The 23,842-nt window shown below is 43.1% G+C and overlaps 1 protein-coding gene across 1 annotated transcript in view; it reads left to right on the plus strand.

The window, feature by feature from the left end:
- Nucleotides 1-434: 434 nt before the first annotated feature.
- The window catches only part of LOC117537497 (LIM homeobox transcription factor 1-beta-like), a gene marked incomplete at its 5' end in the record, with an annotated part of 43,407 nt that continues 19,999 nt past the window's right edge, over nucleotides 435-23,842 (plus strand). The window contains 2 exon segments of the mRNA XM_034202733.1: nucleotides 435-491; nucleotides 3,437-3,623. Coding sequence (XP_034058624.1) covers nucleotides 437-491; nucleotides 3,437-3,623 — 242 coding nt within the window.

Raw genomic sequence — 23,842 nt, forward strand, 5'->3', positions numbered from 1 at the left:
GTGTTATAAATAATAAATCAATGCTTCATTTCCAAACCGTCTAAAAGAAGTCTGCAGACAGAAGGTTGGAAGTGCGGATGGTTAAATAAGTTGATTTTTATTGTAGGCCTAATTGGCAGATTTAAATCACTCCGCCGTGGTGTTGAAGTGAAGGCTTTATGAGGGTCGGATATTTGATTTGATTTCTGATAGGACTCCACGGTCCTGAGAGGCGGATCCAGGCTCCAGGACTGCGGGGAGAGGCTGTGAGGAGGCCGGGGGGAGGGCTTCTCTCTCGGCTGTCCCCCTCTCTCTCTCTCTTTCTCACTGAGGACTGGTGGACCAGTTTCACTCACACCTCTGGATTTACAGCAGCTCCAGGTCTCTGTGCAGATTTGAGGATTTTTTACAGACGGGCCTTTCGGTTTGTAGAAAAGTCTGGAGCTTGAATTCAGAGATGCTGCACGACATTAAAGTGGAAGCTGACCCGGGATCCCTGGACCTCCTGACCGGTGAGTTCCTCTTCATCCTGACCTTATCCCTTTATCCATGTTCCCACCCATGCTCTTATTTATCATGGGGGGCTGCTACAATAACATTAACAAGGAGAAGTGGCAGCTCCTACATTTTCTCTCAGGTGACGCGAAAATAGCCTTTTATGTAAAAACCGAGAGAAGGGCAGGAGGGAAACTCTGGCTCAGGTGTTATAAACACTTATGAACACTTGTGAAATACAAATTATGTACAATATATATGCCGTTAATAACTGTGCAATATATACCTGGCTGCTATATCTCTCAGAACTGTTACAGGATGTGTATTTTGTAATTGTATGCATGCTTCTTGGTTAACATTAAGCTGTCTTTGGCTCTTTTCTTGCAGTAACAAATGCACATTTCCCCTCGGTGGGACGAATGTACTCTGATTCTGTTCTGCTGTTCATGATGATTATTTGCATTTTGCATACGTTTTTAATGGATAGATTTAATGTTATGATTTTTTTAAATACACAAGCACCTGTATGTTTTATTAATGTAAATTGTAATTTTTGTAATGTCTACTTTTATATGTAAAAGCATGCATTAATTAATATTTAGCAGTTTTTGGCTCTTCACTTTTGAAAATGTGTCCTTTGTGGGACGGATAAAGGTATTCTTATTATTATTAGGTGCCTATATCAGTTATACGTTTGCTATTGTTGTCTTAATGATGATGATTATAAGTATTATTATTATTAATGTGTGTGCCTTTGAGACAAGCAAAATCATCAATCGGATGAGATTGTGATTAAAAACCACAGAGATTGTTCATTAATATTAAATTATTAATTAAAAACAGGACTTTTATGTTCAATCTTTTATCGAGCCACTCCTCACTCCTGTGTTATAGAGAAGTGGGGTTATTGTATTAAATAAATAACAATTCATTCATTTTGTATGCTACCTTATACTTACTCTGCTGGAAGCCAATTTAATTCTAGCTTTTATACAATATCAATCAACTGATGAATACATATTGGCAATTAGAAGTTAAAATATCATCATATCATAATCCAATATGTATGATGTTTAAAAGGCCTACATGCTTAAGAGGTACATTCACTTTTGCCCACTGAAGTAGGATGTATTTTAACGCTTGTCACTTTAACTAGAATGAGATTTTACAAGCAGTACCTTTTTACAATTTATATTCTGATTAAGTATACGAGCGGACCTGCTTCCTCTACCGCTGCAAACAGAGGGAAAGGGAGTTTACACTCTGAGTTTTTCTGAGTGTATACTTAATGAATGCTTTCGCTTGTGAAAATACAAACAGCGCTGCCTGGTGTCATGCTGATCTGTTTTTATACTATGGCCACATAGAGGGGACTTGTCCTCTTTTGCTCTCCTACACATGAACGAGGTTTACACATACGAGGAATTGGCTTTCAGATGCACACAGAGACACAGAAGAACATCACGTAACCCAATTCTAAAAGCTAGTGCAACAAAGGGAAAATAAAGGCAATATTTACACTAGTTATGTAGGAGTGCCAGTCATACAAACATGACAATACTATACACTAAGTGGAGAGCTGTGCAGGTTTAAAGAACGAGGTAGGTAGCATGGAGCAGAAATGTGCAAATGTGCAGGATTTACGATATGAAAAAGAACAGTGAGGACCGAGCGAGCGTCACAAGTGTGGTTTCTAACTGTGAGGCAGAACAAAAGCCTCAAATAAAACAAGGACTCCTCCCTGATAGCAGCTTTTTGGGTGGAAAAGGTAGATTTGATCCCTATTGCTGTTCTGAAAACACAAACAAATGAAAGCAACTTGCAGATAGCAACCAAGAAACCATTAAATGCAATAAAATATAGAAGCTAAAAATACTCAGTATAAACATGACCATCATCTCAAGATAAGATATATGAATATTTGTGTCGATGTTATGTGTTGTATATATATGTATAAGTGATAAGGGCGTATGTAAATATATACTTGTGTTTATATTATTGTATATATGTGTATTCTCTGGGATGGTGAGAAACTAAGCTGTAACACAAATAGAGGAATTGACAATAAAGTTGACTTTGATACGATAACGTAAAGAATATCAAATAACAGGCAGGTGGTTCCACACAATCTGATGCATTATGTTTAAAAATGGGAACATGCCCCTGGGACCCCCCCAATTATCACATGTTCACATGGATAGGGATACTAAATGCATGTGCACACTTTTTAAAGTATACAACCCATGTCGTAATGTTTCTATTTTGGTAGTAGATTCGTCTGTTACCAATCAATCAATCAAAGGTTATTTATGTAGCCCAATATCACACATTGTACATTTGTCTATGGGGACTTTACAGTTTGTACATTATACATGACGCTCTGTCTTCAGACCCTCACATTGGACAAGGAAACCCCAAAGTTAACGGGAAAGGAATGTTAGGAAACCTCGAGGAGAGCAACAGAGAACGGATAGACGGTTGCAATAATGATGTCGACTCGTGTCTGTTGAATTAAAAGATAATACGTATACGGTCCAAAATGCTGGAAAAATGTGTCTTTATATAAGAAGAAAATGGATCAAGGTGGAGCTCTATTGTAATTATTTATATTGAGTATTCTTTGGATATCTGATCTAAATCTATACTGTAAGATTTCCAGGCCCCTTATGTTGCTAAATACTAGCATCCGCCCCTACTGATCAGTAGGGCTACATTCCTGACACAGTTTTTAGTATTTCCACATGTTTTAATGACATACAACATATTTTCCAGGTGGAGCTCTAATGTATATTTTATATGGTGATTCTTTGGAATCTGATATAAATCTATACTGTAAGATTTCCAGTTGCCAGATTTCTAGCATCGCCCCTGCTGATTCAGTAACGTATCTCGATCATTCCTGACCACAGTTGTTGGTGCATTTCCTCGTGTTTTAATGTCATCAAACACATATATTTCGCAGGCGGGCTTCCCCGACAGCAGGCCGTGTGTGAGGGCTGCTCGCGGATCATCTCAGACCGCTTCCTGATGCGGGTCAACGACACGTCCTGGCACGAGCGCTGCCTGCAGTGCGCCGCGTGCCAGCAGCCGCTCACCAACACCTGCTACTCCAGAGACACGAGGCTGTACTGCAGGGCCGACTACCAGCAGTAAGGGGGGGGGGGGGGGGGGGGATTCGGGGATGGTGATGTTTTAACTGCTCTTACATTAACACAAAAAACATTAATCATCAGCACATTTAATTTAACTCCATTTTAAGCCGCAAACAATGTCTATGACAGGGGTGTCAAACTCAAAGCCTTCATCTTTTGTGGCCCGCAAGAGCTTGGAAAGAATATAATATGTTTATTGTGAGGTTACGTGCCGCTTTACAGAAGCACGTTGCCCATAAACTACATGTCCCACAATGCATCTCATTTTGTGACATACGCACTGAAGAACCTTGCAATTATTTGCCCTAGACTTCTGCTTTCAGACGTAGTTAATTATTAAGTTATTACCCTATCTGATAATAATCCAATGCAGAGGCAATAGTGTAATATAATACATTATTTTATCTATATTATATATTTAAATATTATATATTTATATAGTCTTAAAGTTACAACCGGCCCTTTGAGTGCAACCTTAATGCTAATGTAGCCCGTGATGAATTTGAGTTTGAACACCCTGGTCTATGACTACTGGTTACATGAATAAACTGCAGCGGATATAGAAAGAATAGACACTGAAGACCAAATTAACATGGTTGTTGATTTGTGTGTGTACTATCTGTACATATAGGGTTACCCATTAATTTCCAATGTGCGTGTGATTAATTGATTCCTTAAAAGGCAAAAACCCATCTCTTCGCATCTGTCTTTCTGTCAACTAATTTCCATCAACTAGTTTCCATCTATTAGCATCACTTCTGGTCACACATGCTTTTATCATATAATACTTGTAATAATGTATAATGTGGTTATGCTATGACGTTTGTATTTCCTTTTTGTCTTTGCTTGGACAGCCCTTCGAGCATTTCTTGTGATTTGGGGCTATAATACATTTTGATTTGATTTGATCAGTAATTGTTCAAATGCTTACTGTGGAGGATATCATAAGGCCTTGATCAATCAGATGTAAAACACTGATTGATCAAAGCACTAAATCGGTCTGATTTCACTTGAAGACGACAGGAGGTTTTGATGGCACCTTAAAGCATTTCCCTGCTGCTGTACGACACGGCGCATGTCTCAGGAATAAGTCAAGTGATAGGGTGCGAAGAGAACATGAGAGACCGTGGGGGTGTGTTTGATTTGCTCACCAGTGTTACAGTGTGCTCAGAGCTGGGTGGTCCTGTTGTCTGCAGGGTTTTGCAGACAGTCAGATCCTCTCTCTGCTGGGCGTCTGTCTGCTTCTCTTCAGCAGCCTTTGTCCGGCACCAGATCTTCACACACTCACTGCTGCATGCTGGGGGTCTTTCTCACTACAATGGGCCACATGCATCTCAAAACATGGCACCGCAGACACATCCATGGCTCAGACTTTCAGCAAAAACAAACAGATGCACAAATGTAACCTTTGTGTTGTCTTACTGTGCAATTGTTGTCCTGGTTGTATCTGTTTATAAAGCATAAATCATACCTCAAATCTGGGGTGACACCTTTTAAACCAGCTTGTTTCACTCATAACCACACGTTTTAATGATCTTTTATCCATTTATGGTCAATAGACCTCATTTGCAACCAAATTAAACCTTATTTCTTTGTTAAAAACAGGAACATTTTGACTATAGGAAACCATATAGAAACATATTATGATGGATTATCACAGACTGGTATATGTTCAGTCAGTATTCTGTCTCTAAACCGTTTCCATTTCTTTAATGAAAAGCACCAGATGCAATACATTTAAATACAACACACAGAATTGCACGCATTTTAACAATGAAAATAGACAAAGAAATGCACTCCAAATCTGAACAGGCTGACACAGGTTACCTCCTCTATGTTTGATACTGAGGCTTTAATTGTTGCAGGGAGAGAGACGTTGCTAAAGCAGCAATAAAAAGAGACATGGAGGGTTTAATCAGAGCTCTTCAGTCCGAGCGGGCTCTGTCTTTACGGCTGTAAATCACATGCTTCATCACGATACAATATTAAATTCATCCAACAACAACACCACAATATCTCCTGATATCACAAAGTCTGCCTTTCTCAATTCAATGGCCTCTGACCCACATGAGCACATCCTCCATATAATCACTCACATTTATATCAACTCATAAAAACAAACCTAAAAGATGATTTGACCATTTTATCACCAGGCATTATTTCTCCCTATAGGGGACTTTTCTTTAGCAGAGGTGGGAAGTAACTAAGTACATCTACTTGTAGTACTGCACTTAAGTACCATTTGAGGTACCTGTACTTTGAATATTTCAATGTTATGCTACTTTGTACTTTTACTCCACTACAGTTCAGAGGTAGATGGTGTACTTTTTACTCCACTACATGTATTTAATACCTTTAGTTACTTCACAGATGTGGATGAATGATGTGAAATATAATCAAGAGTTTAAATCAGACTTTAGTTCCACCTGGAGTAAATCCACCAGCTACCCTGCAGTATACAAAGTCATTCAAACTAGCTGCACCTTTACCAGCTTTGAGAACACTTTCATGATCAATCATTATAAAACATATCATATTATTATTCTGAAATGGACCAATCTGCACAACGACTACGTTTACTAGTCGATACTTTCACTATATTTAGATGAGAATACTTTTCTACTTTTATTTGAGGAACATTTTGAATGCAGGACTTTTACTGTAACAGAGTATTCCTACACTCTGGTACTTCTACTTTTACTCAAGTACAAGATCTGAGTACGTCTACTTTTACTCAAGTACAAAGATCTGAGTACTTCTACTTTTACTCAAGTACAAGATCTGAGTACTTCTACTTTTAACTCAAGTACAATATCTGAGTACTTCTTACTTTTACTCAAGTACAGATCTGAGTACTTTCTACTTTTACTCAGTACAAACCTGAGTACTTCTAATTTTACTCAAGTACAAGATCTGAGACTTCTACTTCTTCAAATGAACTACTTTTACTCAAGTACAAGATCTGAGTACTTCTACTTTTACTCAACGTACAAGATCTGAGTACTTCTACTTTTACTCAAGTACAAGACCTGAGTACTTCTACTTTTACTCAAGTACAAGATCTGAGTACTTCTACTTTACTCAAGTACAAGATCTGAGTACTTCTACTCTTACTCAAGTACAAGATCTGAGTACTCTTCTACTTTTACTCAAGTAGCAAGATCTGAGTCACTTCGCTACTTTTACCTCAAGTACAAGATCTGAGTACTTCTACTTTTACTCAAGTACAAGATCTGAGTACTTCACTTTTACTCAAGTACAAGATCTGAGTACTTCTACTCTTTACTCAAGTACAAGATCTGAGTACTTCTACTTTACTCAGCTACAAGACCTGAGTACTTCTACTTTTACTCCAAGTACAAGATCTGAGTACTCTACTTTTACTCAAGTACAAGATCTGAGTACTTCTACTTTTCACTCAAGTACAAGATCTGAGTACTTCTACTTTTACCTCCAAGTACAAGACTCTGAGTACTTCTACTTTTACTCAAGTACAAGATCTGAGTACTTCTACTTTTACTCAAGTACAATACTGAGTACTTCTACTTTTACTCAAGTACAATATCTGAGTACTTCTACTTTTACTCAAGTACAAGATCTGAGTACTTCTACTTTTACTCAAGTACAAGATCTGAGTACTTCTACTTTTACTCAAGTACAAGATCTGAGTACTTCTACTTTTACTCAAGTACAAGATCTGAGTACTTCTACTTTTACTCAAGTACAAGATCTGAGTACTTCTACTTTACTCAAGTACAAGATCTGAGTACTTCTACTTTTACTCAAGTACAAGATCCTGAGTACTTCTACTTTTACTCAAGTACACGATCTGAGTACTTCTACTTTTACTCAAGTACAAGATCTGAGTACTTCTACTTTTACTCAAGTACAAAGATCGGAGTAATTCTACTTTTACTCAAGTCGCAAGAATCTGAGTTTCTCTAACTTTAAACTCAAGTACAAGATCTGAGTACTTCTACTTTTACTCAGTTACAAGACCTGAGTACTTCTACTTTTACCTCAAGTACAGAAGATCTGAGTACTTCTACTTTACTCGAAGTACAAGATCTGAGGTACTTCCTACTTTTACTCAAGTACAAGATTCTGAGGTGACTTCTGGGGCCGCCTCCTGACTTTAGCGCAGCTTAGCTTGTGCATTATAACAGTACAAATGTTATTATAAGAGCATCATGCCTGCAGTACGGCCCTCTCTTTTGGTCAACAATATAGTAATGTATGGCCTTCATGTACAGTTTTGGATATTAAGGACTTAAATAATATTTATTTAGTTTAGAGGAGTCCTGATGCTCATGTGCTTTGTCTTTGTTTGGTACGTTTTGGTCTTTGTCATTGTTCCCCTCCTTGCCCTGCTGTAAGGCCTCCATTGCTCTCTGTGAAACACAGAGGTATGTGGGAGATGTCACTGCAGGGCAGCAGGTTTATTTGATTAGAAAGCAGAAGGAGCTGCTGTGTTTATCAACGCAGAGCCCCTTCAGGTGAGTAAATCCTGCAGCCAGACCCAGCAGGTTGTCCTCCAGTCTAAATACACTGCGTCCCCCCCGGGAGCAGGGGGCAAAGACAAGAGAAGGGGGGGGGTTCATGTCAACCTCCAAAAAACAACAGAGGAAGCAGCAGGAGCTCCGTAAAGCCTCGCTGTGATTGGAAACCACAGCTGATGAAAACAAGCCGCCTGAAGACTCTGCAGATTGGGTTTCATCAGAAACTGGGATTTATTGTGACCCCCACCTTGACTTCACACAGAGGCAACATGAAACAGTGCATGGCGCAGCGGAGGGATACAGCTACTGTCTGAGGAACACAGAAGTTAACCTCTTTCTGTTATCATGAAGGAGGAGTTGAGTAAAGAAAGAGGGATATAGATTTTAAGAACTACAAAACAAAGCCACTGCATATTGCTTGGCTGTTGAGATGAATGTGAGGTGTACAGAGGTATACAGAGGGTGTCATTTTAGGATGAACTGTATGTTTTTATCTTGAAATATCTGTATTTGGTGCGTCTCTGTTGGAAAGAAGCGTTATAACTTACCCCGACCCTCTGCTCTTTACAAAGTCAGCTCCCTTTGGTTTTATCATACAAGGGTTAGGGTTAGAAACATGTCACTAATTACATTACATTAATTACACTGTAATCTGAGTTTTTTAAATTTGAACTGTATTGTCATACTATATATTAGATATTTTATTTAAGTGTATTTGAAGTGTACTAGTATTATGTTCGTAACCTGTATTTAAATCAGGCTTTATAATTATTTGAGTGACCGAAGATCATGTAAGCGTATTTCATGTGTACTATGTATTCATTTATTGAGCTGTACTTAAATCAGGTTTTAAAATTGTTTGACTGATAGAGATCATGCAATGTTATTATTTGTTTATTGATTGTTATGAACCTGCCTGAGGACCACAGATGGAAATAGCTATAATCTCTTTGCTGAGATGAATGTTTTTCTACGCATGGTTCTTCTATAAATAAATACATACTTTTATATCAACCACACTTTAAAAATAGACAGTCTAAAAATGTGATTTAGCAGTGGGAAATACAAGTTAGACTTTGTATGATTTTAATTAATAAACTTAAGATCCATTGAAGAAAATGAACAGATGAAATCGATATTTTCATTAGCTCACATACAGAAGTAAACAACGCAAGAAGTGAGTAATGTTTTGATGTGGATATATATAAATCCATTACATAAGGTAACACACCCACGAAATAGAGGAAGATAAGGAAACAGGAAAAAGAGAGGAAAGGGTTAATAGGAAATAACAATATGTACAATAAAACGTTTAAAAATCAGAAGACTAAATCAGAAATTAAATATATGAACATTCGTTAAATGTAATAATGAGAAAAGTGAGACCACTATGACTTTTTTAACTGTAAATCTGGTATAAATTGGGTAATTTAGAATAGCGAGGACATTGGACAGATAACACTCCCTTTACAAAGTCAGCATCCTTTGGTTTTATCCCACAATTTGCTGCTCCTTGAGGAAATTATCTGTGTTTCACTGACCTCAGAGCAGCGTGGCATTCCTCCAGCACACTGGGACACACTCTAAAATTCGAGAGAGCCACAAATCACAGAGGGGCCTCGGGCAGCTTCTGATGAATGTTCGTCACTCTGAGGACGATGATGAATCTACATCTGAACATTTATTTCCCCCCATCAATCACGGCTTCATACCACAGCATCACTGTTGGAACTGAGCCCCGGTCCACAAACAGTGCCAAGGGAAAGAAAGTTAGAACATCATCCAGAGAAGTCCTTTCTTTTTTTTGGAGAAATGGGTTCTCTGAGAGGTGGTCGGTGCTAAACTCTGCTTATATGGTAATATACTTTAATATAACCTGACATACATAAACTGGCTGGCACAGGGTCATACTAGTGACAAGCCATGAAGAAGACAAGTAGTGTTGTAGTCAAGACCACCTTAACCCATACCAAGTCAAGATCAAGACCAGAGAGTACCAAGACCAAGACTTTAAGAGGTCGGTACCAAGTCAAAACCAAGACCAAGACCAAGAGGTCGGGACCAAGTCAAGACCAAGACCAAGAGGTCGGGACCAAGTCAAGACCAAGACCAAGAGGTCGAGACCCAGTCAAGACCAAGATCAAGACTTTAAGAGGTCGGTACCAAGTCAAGACCAAGAGGTCGGGACCAAATCAGGACCAAGAGGTCGAGACCCAGTCAAGACCAGACCAAGACTTTAAGAGGTCGGTACCAAGTCAAAACCAAGACCAAGACCAAGAGGTCGGGACCAGTCAAGACCAAGACCAAGACCAAGACCAAGACCAAGAGGTCTGGATCCAAGTCAAGACCGGAAAGACCAAGACCAAGAGTCGGGACCATGTCAAGACCAAGACCACAGAGGTCGAGACCCAGTCAAGAGACCAAGAATCAAAGACTTTAAGAGGTCGGTACCAAGTCAAGACACAAGAAGAGGTCGGGCGGGACCAAATCAAGACCAAGAGGTCGAGACCCAGTCAAGACCAAGACTTAAGAGGTCGAGACCAAGTCAAAGATCAACACCAAGAACACAAGACTTTAACACAGGTCACGACCAAAACCAGACTTTACAGAGGTCAACAACCAAGTCACGACCAACACCAAGACCAAGACTTTAAGAGGTCGAGGCCAAGTCATGTACCAAGACCCGGAGTGTCAAGACAAGACCAAGACTTTAAGAAAAGAGATCGAGACAAAGACCAAGACTTTAAGAGGTCGAGACCAAGTCAAGACCAAGACTTAAAGAGGTCGAGACCAAGTCTTAAGAGGTAGAGACCAAGTCATGACCAAGACTGGAGTGTACCAAGACCAAGACTTTAAGAGATCAAGACCAAGTCAAGACCAAGACCAGGCCATGACCAAGACCAAGACCTAGACTTTAAGAGGGTCGAGACCAAGTCAAGACCAAGACCAAGACCAAGACCTAGACTTTAAGAGGTCGAGACCAAGTCATGACCAAGACCCGGAGTGTACCAAGACCAATGTGGAAGATACATAGTCAATTTGACTGCTCTTGTCTCGAAACAACTTTGTAAAAAGGTCTTCATTTGAGTGTACCTACAACACTAAAAATAAGCACCCTCTCAAAAATAGTTTACCAGACATCAGTGTGTATTTTGTAACCCCTAATACTTACACTAACCCCTATGGGGGAAGGGTTCAGAGTTTTATTGATCAAGCTTCACATCCCACAACAAAAAAAAACCTGTTGTTTTTGTGCTCTAACAGTAGCATCCTTAAAGCACATTTCCACCGATTAAATTCAAATGAAATATTGCACATTATCTTGAAGTCAAAGGGGGAGCAAGGTGGTCTCTATCTGTGATGGACGTTAGCTGGGTTTAATTCACATTTGTTTTCCCGTCTTAATAAGTTTGACTATCCTGAGGTGTCTGTTTCCCCGCCTGTCAGATAATTGATGTTTGACTGAGCCCGTCTTCTTTCTTTCTTCTCAAATCTATCCGTGCCTGAGCTCAGAGGACAGCCGCTCTCTGACAGTCTGTGTTGTCTCTCCCCTCCCTCTTCTTATGCACTGTTTAATCGTAATATCAGCACTGCTAGGCTCTCCTGGGACTCGGGCTGGCATTTAGCAGGCTGAGACAACTCAAGACCCCCGAGGGCTCGTCCAAAAACTGCCTGCTCCAAGCTGTCCACGTTATTAGCTTCCTGCTCTCAAAGGAGACCTTCAGCCATTCACACACACCAGGCACACACACTCTGTGCACACACACCCTGTTTCTCTTGTGTTCAGCCTCTGTAAGCAGTGTAACAGTAATTACTCCATTCATATTCCCTGCCTAATGACCCTGCTGGGGACCATTTGCATACATGTTTTCTTTTCGTTTTTTAATAATGAGGACAAACAGATGTCTGTATTATTCATACATTATGTTTTCCTCTGGGCTCTCTCTTTATACAACACTATGAGGGTGTGTGACCTCGGGACAACACACTTATTTTAAACGCAACGCAGTTCAAACTCAAATCACAGCCCAATCAACAATGGCTTATGAGGCAGGGCAACAATTACGGCAAATGTGGCAACAGCGTAAACAAGTGGTTCTTGAGATCAATGACTAACACAATGATCTGTCTCTGTATTCAGATACAAGACGGGAAGAGGGCATGGTTTCGGCAAGTCTTTGGAACATATATAATATCTTTATGGAAACCCCCCATATTGACTGATTAGAAATGGCATTTTCCATGAAACCTGGCAGATTCATACAGCATGTTACACCACTGGATTACACGATGTGACATTAACAGACAGGTTTTAAGCTTTATTATTAAGGTTTTATGTCAGTCTGCATAATAACTAGTGCTTTATAGCAAACAGAACGGGTGTTTTTTTAATCTTGTGTCCATCATCCATAATGATATGAATAGATTTGTTGAAACACAACTGCAATCATGGTGAGCATCTTAAAAAAAGACATTTCTTTCCATCACATTATTGGTGCTTTCCAGAACACACCATTCAGATTTGGGAACATTCCTAATTTCTGAGAGGAACACTTACCATTTCAGGCCATTTGGTGCTACTTGAAGTGCCTAGCTATTCAAATATACTTTGTTTTCCGATGCTGCATCACTTCTGACAATCTGGAGCCCACCAGTGATTGTCAACAGCCTCGTGTGTCAGCTGGCACGGACAGGAAGTGATAGAGACATGCAGGGATATCTTTTGATTGTAAAGTGTTGTATATTTACAGGGACTGTCGCCATAACCAAGCAGCTCAGAAACATCAGATTTTGTGAAAAAGAGCGTTGCAAAAAATAGAAACAAGAGTTTTGGAGTATTATTTATTCTTTTTTGTCAGAGTTGCTGGTTTTAAACCTCGGTTAAGGAAAATTATGACTTCCCGTTTCTGCCGAAGAGAGGAGTTTGTCCCGAAGCTTGCTGCTGTATATATATGTGTTTTTTAGATTAGATATATTTTATCGATCCTAATTTGGAGTTAGGGTTAGGGTCGCTGTGTTTTTTGTCACTGCAGTAAAACAAGGCCTTCCACATGACATAACAATTAGATAAAATATACAAACAGTGAATATATACACATCAACAGTAAAAAGAAAACCACCTCTCCTGCTGCAGTTTCACCTTCACCCTGTCCTCATTTATTAGCAGGCCTCGTATAATGACCTCATCGCTGAGGGTGGAAATGGTGAGGCAGCACAGTGCTTTTTGCAGTGGTGTGTGTGTGTGTGTGTGTGTGTGTGTGTGTGTGTGTGTGTGTGTGTGTGTGTGTGTGTGTGTGTGTGTGTGTGTGTGTGTGTGTGTGTGTGTGTGTGTGTGTGTGTGTGTGTGTGTGTGTGTGTGTGTGTGTGTGTGTGTGTGTGTGTGTGTGTGTGTGTGTGTGTGTGTGTGTGTGAGATAACTGATGTGACTCAGAACAGTGCTAAAGACTTTGTATACCTCCCTCGCAGGGTTTCCGCTAGGATTTTTTCTTTCCGGTCAAATGTCCGGACAGAATTTATTTTACCGGACAAATTTGAAACTTACCGGTCATGTTTCAATAATAATAATAATAATAATTGTGTAGCAGAGTTTCCGTTAGCAGGTAATTACCAGACTATGACCGGATATGCTGATGTTTAAAACTCAGTTAATGGGAGTCATTTTTATATTGCTTCAGTTTATAATCGTAACAGATCGAAAAGTTCAGATTCATTTTTCAATAAATGATTCCACAAACAACATAATTATTACATTCAAACAAACTACCGGACATTTTGACCGGCAAGTTTTGAATTTACTGGTTTTTAATACATTTTACCGGCTAAAAACAGGTAATTACCGGCTAACGGAAACCCTCCGTGTATCTGTATACTCTCTATTTATTAATCAAGGTCCAAATTGAGTAATCCAGTTACTCATGATTTATTTTGTATGTATAAATGTCTAGGTGTGGAATGTTTCTAAATTACTATTTTTCTTATAATACAGAAAGCATACAGTAGGTAACACATATTGTAATTCTTGTACATTTTGATGGAGGTATATTTGTCTCAATATTATCTGCTTGAACAGATTGGAAATCCTTGTGTAAATGTGGATACATAAGATGAACATAGTTACCGTAGAGGCCATACTGTATATGGTAACCAGACTGCATGCTCTTACTCTGAAAGGCAGACACCGAATGATACGATATGATGGGAGGCTGTGGCACAGTGGGTTGTGCGTTGGTGTTCGGATCAGGCGGGCACAGGTTCAAACCCCACTGCAGTCAGCATGTCGTTGTGTCCCTGCCTGAGACACTTCACCCCAAAGTGCTCCTGTGGGGATTGCCCACAGTATTGAGTATGTAAGTCGCTTCGGATAAAAGCGTCTAACATGTAATGTAATACGCCATCACGCTATATTCATAAATGCTCAAGTAATCCAAGTCGATTTTTCTTCGGACGGTCTCAAAACTCTCCGTGTGTGTACAATGCAAAACATTGACACATAAATGCCTTTTCGATCATAATTTACAAAGGTTTTTATTTTATTTGTTGAAGGTGTTTTTTACAACACATTTCCACATCAGTGTCAATCTGTTGAATTACAAATCGGTGCAATGTTCAATCTTTAGTATTAGTGTCTGTTTGGCTGAGATACGGCTTTATGTACCTGCAGCAGATTTCACTTGGCGATACAATGCCTGTTTTTGTTGCGTTTTTTTAGACACAGTTCTGTTTTGTTAAGCTGGTTAAAGCTCCAGGGAGATCTTTAATAACTTCGCAGCTGTAAGGGACACAACCAATAACAGAAGGAGTTTCACCTTCTTTTATGAAATGTGCTTTGTTCTTCATCATAAGAATCTTTGCTGAACACGGTTGTGATGAATGATAAGTTGTGCTTAGTTTACTGGACTCCTTTTGGACCGTGTGTGTGTGTAGGTGTGGGTGTTTTCGTCTGGGATGAACACCACCTTACACAAATATACATCTGTAATCCCCCCGATGGAAACCTTTGGTCTCTGGTTCATTTGTCCCGCTCTGTACTGAAGTGCAGGCTGACAGCTGAAACATGTACAGAGCGACTTGATGACAAAGAAAGGCTTACAATAAATGAGTTCATTATATGCAGCAGCTTGCAACTTCATAAGGACTTAATGTTCAAGCAAGCTACTCCTACAACCCTGTTTTGTCTTCAGGGGGAAATGGCACGTCAACGGGGTTATGTACATCAGAAATATGTGTCAAGATATTCATAAATCTGTTTTAAAAGTGTGTTTTGGTTAGGCGCCTATTCAAACGTTAAGTATGGGGACTATCCTCTCCACACAGACTTGGACTAATTGGGGTCCCCGCTTTCTTGTCCTACTCAATTTTTGCAAATCCAAGACTGTTTAGGGACCCATGCATGCAAACATATTAAAATGAACCATTTTTTAAATGGTTCACAGCTTTATATAACATTTATACTGATAATAATAACCTGATTGTGATTAGCATAACGCTTCTTAAGATCAGACAGGGACGCAGGATGCTGATACTGTAGATTTTGACAGATAATCTCTAGTCGACATTAAGGCTATCCTATGTCACTATTTAAAGAAGAAGAAAAATAATATAATTAGTTTTGCTCGATATCAAATCTAATACTCATTCATACACACTCTTTGTGAGCATTTAATGACACTTTGACATGTGGACTGCAGGGCCGATATAACGATCAGTGGACTCATACAATCCTGTCTTTAATTAAAAATGGTAAAATCAAAATTGCAAGTTTTGACAATCACATTGCTGACATTCATTTCCCCACAGAGAGCATGAGAGTGGAGGTCACCCCTCCTCTGGTCTGCATCACAGAGCCATGCAGGTGTCAGCGTGTGTGTGTGTGTGTGTGTGTGTGTGTGTGTGTGTGTGTGTGTGTGTGTGTGTGTGTGTGTGTGTGTGTGGAGGCTGGGGGAGACAACCAGCAGTGGTGAATTCTTCTTCAAACAAATATCGGGAAAGGGGATGAGGAGGAGAGGGGGAGGGGATCCCAAGGGAAATAAAGTCTGCCTCCTAACCCCCCCCTCCCCTCCTCCCTATCTGCCCAAAGCCATGTCTGTTTATGAGGTAATAAGTGGTGTTAAGTCCCCGTGCCTCCAGGATGTTTATTAGTAGCAGCTCTGACTGACTGACAGGCTGAATGGAGATGACGTCCCTCCTCCAAGACACATTGATTTATTCGTCTGAAGGCATTTATTAAAAAAGTCTTTGTTACATGGGATACGATATTCACAGCTTTATCAGTCTGTATTTTCAACCCTGGACGTGGATCTTTGGTAAATAGTAAAATACAGAATGTGTTTTTTTCCTTTTGCAACGTAGTGGAAGTCACCTCATCTCTAAAAATATTCTATACGGTTTTGGGATCTATTTTTTCTACTTGAACGTACACAATACACCGTTTTCTGATGTTGAGTCAACCTCTTTGGTCCAGAGTGCAAGATCTCAACAACTATTGGATGGATTTACATACAATTTAAATAATAAGGTCAATTATTTGGTCCATACTCAATTATCTTCTTGACTATTGACACCCCCATTAGCCTCAACAGTGGTTTTGTTCATCATAATATCAGCTTTGTTTTGGTTAGCATGCTGTGGGTAGCGTTTAGCTCAAATCAATTATAACATATTGTTAAGGTTTGGCATCGTTGTTTACGATATGATCACACTGAGGTTTTTGAGCTGGAAGAGAGAAGGTGGCACTGCTGGAAAGTGTGTTTTAAATCATTACTCTTCAGTGCAACATAAGGGACCGCCCCTCGTTCAGACGGCCCATTACTCCGAAACAACAACTGTGCAAAAAATGTCAAATTGGACAGCAATTGTATGGAAGAAAATATAGAAGTTAAGCGTTATGAAAACTCACTCAAACAATGGTTGAGCCATCAGTTTTGCAATTTATTTTTAAAGAATTGAACAGAGATTTGTGATCTCAAAATCCCAAGTCAACTACTATAATACACTGCAGTATTGCTAATATTAAAACTCAGCTGCTTCAGCGTCACAGAGTACTCAGTTAATACATCACCACCATGTTTCCTTTAACTTTAACTAAGGGTTTATTTTCCCTCAGGTGTGGACACCTAATTTTTCTGTCTATTACTTCTGCAGCTCACACCTGTCCTTTGTGTTTAAATGTCCACATGATGAACAAAAGGAAGACCTGTGATGACCGTGTGTGTGTGTGTGTGTGTGTGTGTGTGTGTGTGTGTGTGTGTGTGTGTGTGTGTGTGTGTGTGTGTGTGGTGCTGGACACAGACCTGTCACCACCTCTCAGTGTGCAGCTGGGCCTCAGTCCTCTTTTTTGGGGGGGGTCCTTTATCCTCTCACACACAAAAGGCTAATGACAGGTGGCACACTCCGAAAATAGTTATATTTCAACACTGATCATCTCCGCCTGGTTTATTTATTCTACTAAAGAATGTAGTTTCACTTTAAACTTGACTGTGCTTAAATCAAAAAGCTAACTAACTATAGTTGCATGAAAACACAATATTACATATAAAAACACTATCCTCTATAATACATCGAATGCATATCTCACATTAGATGCTTTCATACTAATTGTTGCTTGTTTTCTACAAATTGTATACATCAGGACATATATGACATTATTGTTACACACAAATGACCCATCTCTAATGTCTCAAGGACCCAAACATGGCTAAAACTGAAGAGGTTTGTTTAGCCAACTCTAAATGGCTTCATCCATTAAATACTCCAGGTTTCACGTGGACAGCATGTCGGAGAAAAGAGAAGGGCTTCCTCCTCTTATCGTGTGTGAAAAACAACGTGAAGGTTGATGAGTTTATCGGTGAGGAGCACAGGTTAGCATCCTGAAGGAAGCGTGTAGTGACTTTTAAACCTAGTCTATACTTAAACCACTGAGGGATGTGAACGGGAGAACTTCTTCGGACGCGTGTTCCAGACTAAACAATGTCCATATGAGTCGTATCTTTGAATATATCATTTATTTTGTGTTCAATATATTCACCATGATGAGTTTATCCACATTGCTTCTTCTGTTTCCATTCAGACGAACTATATATGCCTGCTAGTCATGATGAATACAAGCACAGCTCATCTCGACACTGTCAGAAAGGTTTTGCTTCCCGTCCCACACACCTGAATCTGATCAACCGGGGATTACCTGCACAAGTGAATGCTCCATCCTGTGTACAATGTCAGAATGTTAATTCAACATTTCCTTAGTGGAGGTACTGCCACACAACATATGTGTATAAGGATGCACAAACATGAGATCAGTGGAAAACTGAGTGTCATCTGTCTTCTACATCTCCTCATTCTGTAGGCATTTATCCTGCAGTACCACTGAGGATGAGGAACATGCATATATACTCTGTGCAGATAAAATACAAACAAACAAAATACATTATGGCTCCAACACAGCGTACTGGAGGCAGCGTACTGGAGGCAGCGTACTGGAGGCAGCGTACTGGAGGCAGTGTATAAAAGTAAGCGTACTGAAGGCAGCGTACTGGAGTCAGCTTACTGAAGGCAGCGTACTGGAGGCAGCGTACTGGAGTCAGCGTATAAAAGTAAGCCTACTGGAGGCAGCGTATAAAAGTAAGCGTACTGGAGGCAGCGTATAAAAGTAAGCCTACTGGAGGCAGCGTATAAAAGTAAGCGTACTGGAGGCAGCGTATAAAAGTAAGCCTACTGGAGGCAGCGTACTGGAGTAAGCGTACTGGAGTCAGCGTACTGAAGGCAGTGTACTGAAGGCAGCGTACTGAAGGCAGCTTACTGAAGGCAGCGTACTGGAGGCAGCGTACTGGAGTCAGCGTATAAAAGTAAGCCTACTGGAGGCAGCGTATAAAAGTAAGCCTACTGGAGGCAGCGTATAAAAGTAAGCGTACTGGAGTCAGCTTACTGGAGGCAGCGTATAAAAGTAAGCGTACTGGAGTCAGCTTACTGAAGGCAGCGTACTGGAGGCAGCGTACTGGAGTCAGCGTATAAAAGTAAGCGTACTGAAGGCAGCGTATAAAAGTAAGCCTACTGGAGGCAGCGTATAAAAGTAAGCCTACTGGAGGCAGCGTATAAAAGTAAGCGTACTGGAGTCAGCTTACTGGAGGCAGCGTATAAAAGTAAGCGTACTGGAGGCAGCGTATAAAAGTAAGCCTACTGGAGGCAGCGTATAAAAGTAAGCGTACTGGAGTCAGCTTACTGGAGGCAGCGTATAAAAGTAAGCGTACTGGAGTCAGCGTACTGGAGGCAGCGTACTGGAGGCAGCCTACTGGAGGCAGCGTACTGAAGGCAGCGTACTGGAGGCAGCCTACTGGAGGCAGCGTACTGGAGTCAGCGTACTGGAGTCAGCCTACTGGAGTCAGCGTACTGGAGGCAGCGTATTGGAGGCAGCGTACTGGAGTCAGCGTACTGGAGGCAGCGTACTGGAGGCAGCGTACTGGAGGCAGCGTACTGGAGGCAGCGTACTGGAGGCAGCGTACTGGAGGCAGCCTACTGGAGGCAGCGTACTGAATGCAGCGTACTGGAGGCAGCCTACTGGAGTCAGCCTACTGGAGTCAGCGTACTGGAGTCAGCGTACTGGAGGCAGCGTACTGGAGGCAGCGTACTGGAGTCAGCGTACTGGAGGCAGCGTACTGGAGGCAGCGTACTGGAGGCAGCGTACTGGAGGCAGCGTACTGGAGGCAGCGTACTGGAGGCAGCGTACTGGAGTCAGCGTACTGGAGGCAGCGTACTGGAGGCAGCGTACTGGAGGCAGCGTACTGAATGCAGCGTACTGGAGGCAGCATACTGGAGTCAGCGTATAAAAGTAAGCCTACTGGAGGCAGCGTATAAAAGTAAGCGTACTGGAGTCAGCTTACTGGAGGCAGCGTATAAAAGTAAGCGTACTGGAGGCAGCGTACTGGAGGCAGCGTACTGGAGGCAGCGTACTGGAGGCAGCGTACTGAAGGCAGCGTACTGGAGGCAGCGTACTGGAGGCAGCGTACTGAATGCAGCGTACTGGAGGCAGCGTACTGGAGGCAGCGTACTGAATGCAGCGTACTGGAGGCAGCATACTGGAGTCAGCGTATAAAAGTAAGCCTACTGGAGGCAGCGTATAAAAGTAAGCGTACTGGAGGCAGCGTACTGGAGTCAGCGTACTGAAGGCAGTGTACTGAAGGCAGCGTACTGAAGGCAGTGTATAAAAGTAAGCGTACTGAATGCAGCGTACTGGAGGCAGCATACTGGAGGCAGCGTATAAAAGTAAGCATACTGAAGGCAGCGTACTGGAGTCAGCGTACTGAAGGCAGTGTACTGAAGGCAGCGTACTGAAGGCAGTGTATAAAAGTAAGCGTACTGAAGGCAGCGTACTGGAGTCAGCTTACTGAAGGCAGCGTACTGGAGTCAGCGTATAAAAGTAAGCCTACTGGAGGCAGCGTATAAAAGTAAGCGTACTGGAGGCAGCGTATAAAAGTAAGCGTACTGAAGGCAGCGTATAAAAGTAAGCCTACTGGAGGCAGCGTATAAAAGTAAGCGTACTGGAGGCAGCGTATAAAAGTAAGCCTACTGGAGTCAGCGTATAAAAGTAAGCCTACTGGAGGCAGCGTATAAAAGTAAGCGTACTGGAGTCAGCTTACTGGAGGCAGCGTATAAAAGTAAGCCTACTGGAGTCAGCGTATAAAAGTAAGCCTACTGGAGGCAGCGTATAAAAGTAAGCGTACTGGAGGCAGCGTATAAAAGTAAGCCTACTGGAGTCAGCGTATAAAAGTAAGCCTACTGGAGGCAGCGTATAAAAGTAAGCGTACTGGAGTCAGCGTACTGGAGGCAGCCTACTGGAGGCAGCCTACTGGAGTCAGCCTACTGGAGGCAGCGTACTGGAGGCAGCGTACTGGAGGCAGCCTACTGGAGGCAGCGTACTGGAGGCAGCGTATAAAAGTAAGCGTACTGGAGGCAGCGTACTGGAGGCAGCCTACTGGAGGCAGCCTACTGGAGTCAGCCTACTGGAGGCAGCATACTGGAGGCAGCGTACTGGAGGCAGCGTACTGGAGGCAGCCTACTGGAGGCAGCCTACTGGAGTCAGCGTACTGGAGGCAGCCTACTGGAGGCAGCCTACTGGAGTCAGCCTACTGGAGGCAGCGTACTGGAGGCAGCGTACTGGAGGCAGCCTACTGGAGGCAGCGTACTGGAGGCAGCGTACTGGAGGCAGCGTACTGGAGGCAGCGTACTGGAGGCAGCGTACTGGAGGCAGCGTACTGGAGGCAGCGTACTGGAGTCAGCGTACTGGAGTCAGCGTACTGGAGTCAGCGTACTGGAGGCAGCGTACTGGAGGCAGCGTACTGGAGGCAGCGTACTGGAGTCAGCGTACTGGAGGCAGCGTACTGGAGGCAGCCTACTGGAGGCAGCGTACTGGAGTCAGCGTACTGGAGTCAGCGTACTGAAGGCAGCGTACTGAAGGCAGCGTACTGAAGGCAGCGTACTGGAGTCAGCGTACTGGAGTCAGCGTACTGGAGTCAGCGTACTGGAGGCAGCGTACTGGAGGCAGCGTACTGGAGGCAGCGTACTGGAGTCAGCGTACTGGAGGCAGCGTACTGGAGTCAGCGTACTGGAGTCAGCGTACTGGAGTCAGCGTACTGGAGTCAGCGTACTGGAGGCAGCGTACTGGAGTCAGCGTACTGGAGGCAGCGTACTGAAGGCAGCCTACTGGAGGCAGCGTACTGGAGGCAGCGTACTGGAGGCAGCGTACTGGAGTCAGCGTACTGAAGGCAGCCTACTGGAGGCAGCGTACTGGAGTCAGCGTACTGAAGGCAGCGTACTGGAGGCAGCGTACTGGAGGCAGCGTACTGAAGGCAGCGTATAAAAGTCAGCGTACTGAAGGCAGCGTACTGAAGGCAGTGTACTGAAGGCAGCGTACTGGAGGCAGCGTACTGGAGGCAGCGTACTGAAGGCAGCGTATAAAAGTCAGCCTACTGGAGTCAGCGTACTGGAGGCAGCGTACTGGAGTCAGCGTACTGGAGGCAGCGTATTGGAGTCAGCGTACTGGAGGCAGCGTACTGGAGGCAGCGTACTGGAGGCAGCGTACTGGAGTCAGCGTACTGGAGTCAGCGTACTGGAGGCAGCGTACTGGAGGCAGCGTACTGAAGGCAGCGTATAAAAGTCAGCGTATTGGAGGCAGTGTACTGGAGGCAGCGTACTGAAGGCAGTGTACTGAAGGCAGTGTACTGAAGGCAGCGTACTGGAGGCAGCGTACTGGAGGCAGCGTACTGGAGGCAGCGTATTGAAGGCAGCGTATAAAAGTCAGCGTATTGGAGGCAGTGTACTGGAGGCAGCGTACTGAAGGTAGTGTACTGAAGGCAGTGTACTGAAGGCAGTGTACTGGAGGCAGCGTACTGAAGGCAGTGTACTGAAGGCAGTGTACTGAAGGCAGTGTACTGGAGTCAGCGTACTGAAGGCAGCGTACTGGAGGCAGCGTACTGGAGGCAGCGTACTGGAGGCAGCGTACTGGAGGCAGCGTACTGAAGGCAGCGTACTGGAGGCAGCGTACTGGAGGCAGCGTATTGAAGGCAGCGTATAAAAGTCAGCGTATTGAAGGCAGTGTACTGAAGGCAGTGTACTGAAGGCAGTGTACTGAAGGCAGTGTACTGAAGGCAGTGTACTGAAGGCAGTGTACTGAGGCAGCGTACTGGAGGCAGCGTACTGAAGGCAGTGTACTGAAGGCAGTGTACTGAGGGCAGTGTACTGAAGGCAGTGTACTGAGGCAGCGTACTGGAGGCAGCGTACTGGAGGCAGCGTACTGAAGGCAGTGTACTGGAGGCAGCGTACTGAAGGCAGCATACTGGAGGCAGCGTATTGAAGGCAGTGTACTGGAGGCAGTGTACTGAGGCAGCGTACTGGAGGCAGCGTACTGGAGGCAGCGTACTGGAGGCAGTGTATTGAAGGCAGCGTATAAAAGTCAGCGTATTGAAGGCAGTGTACTGGAGGCAGTGTACTGAAGGCAGCGTACTGGAGGCAGCGTACTGGAGGCAGCGTATTGGAGGCAGCGTACTGGAGGCAGCGTACTGGAGGCAGTGTACTGGAGGCAGCGTACTGGAGGCAGTGTATTGAAGGCAGCGTATAAAAGTCAGCGTATTGAAGGCAGTGTACTGGAGGCAGTGTACTGAAGGCAGCGTACTGAAGGCAGCGTACTGGAGGCAGCGTACTGGAGGCAGCGTACTGGAGGCAGCGTACTGAAGGCAGCGTACTGGAGGCAGCGTACTGAAGGCAGCGTACTGGAGGCAGCGTACTGAAGGCAGCGTACTGGAGGCAGCGTACTGAAGGCAGCGTACTGGAGGCAGCGTATTGGAAGCAGCGTATTGGAGGCAGCGTACTGAAGGCAGCGTACTGGAGGCAGCGTACTGGAGGCAGCGTACTGAAGGCAGCGTACTGGAGGCAGCGTACTGAAGGCAGCGTACTGGAGGCAGCGTACTGAAGGCAGCGTACTGGAGGCAGCGTACTGAAGGCAGCGTACTGAAGGCAGCGTACTGAAGGCAGCGTACTGAAGGCAGCATATTGGAGGCATTGTGTGGTGACAGCAGTGTGTCAGGAAACAATGATCTGTGACAGCCAGCTGCAGCACCCTGAGGCTGTCCCCACATTAGGAGCGGTAAATAGACGACAATTACATAGCTATTTTCCTCGCAACCAATCAAAGTCAGCTTTCATTCATGCATACAAGGTGCCACCTGCTCA

Source organism: Gymnodraco acuticeps, unplaced genomic scaffold, assembly GCF_902827175.1.
Source record: "Gymnodraco acuticeps unplaced genomic scaffold, fGymAcu1.1, whole genome shotgun sequence".
NCBI lineage: Eukaryota > Metazoa > Chordata > Actinopteri > Perciformes > Bathydraconidae > Gymnodraco > Gymnodraco acuticeps.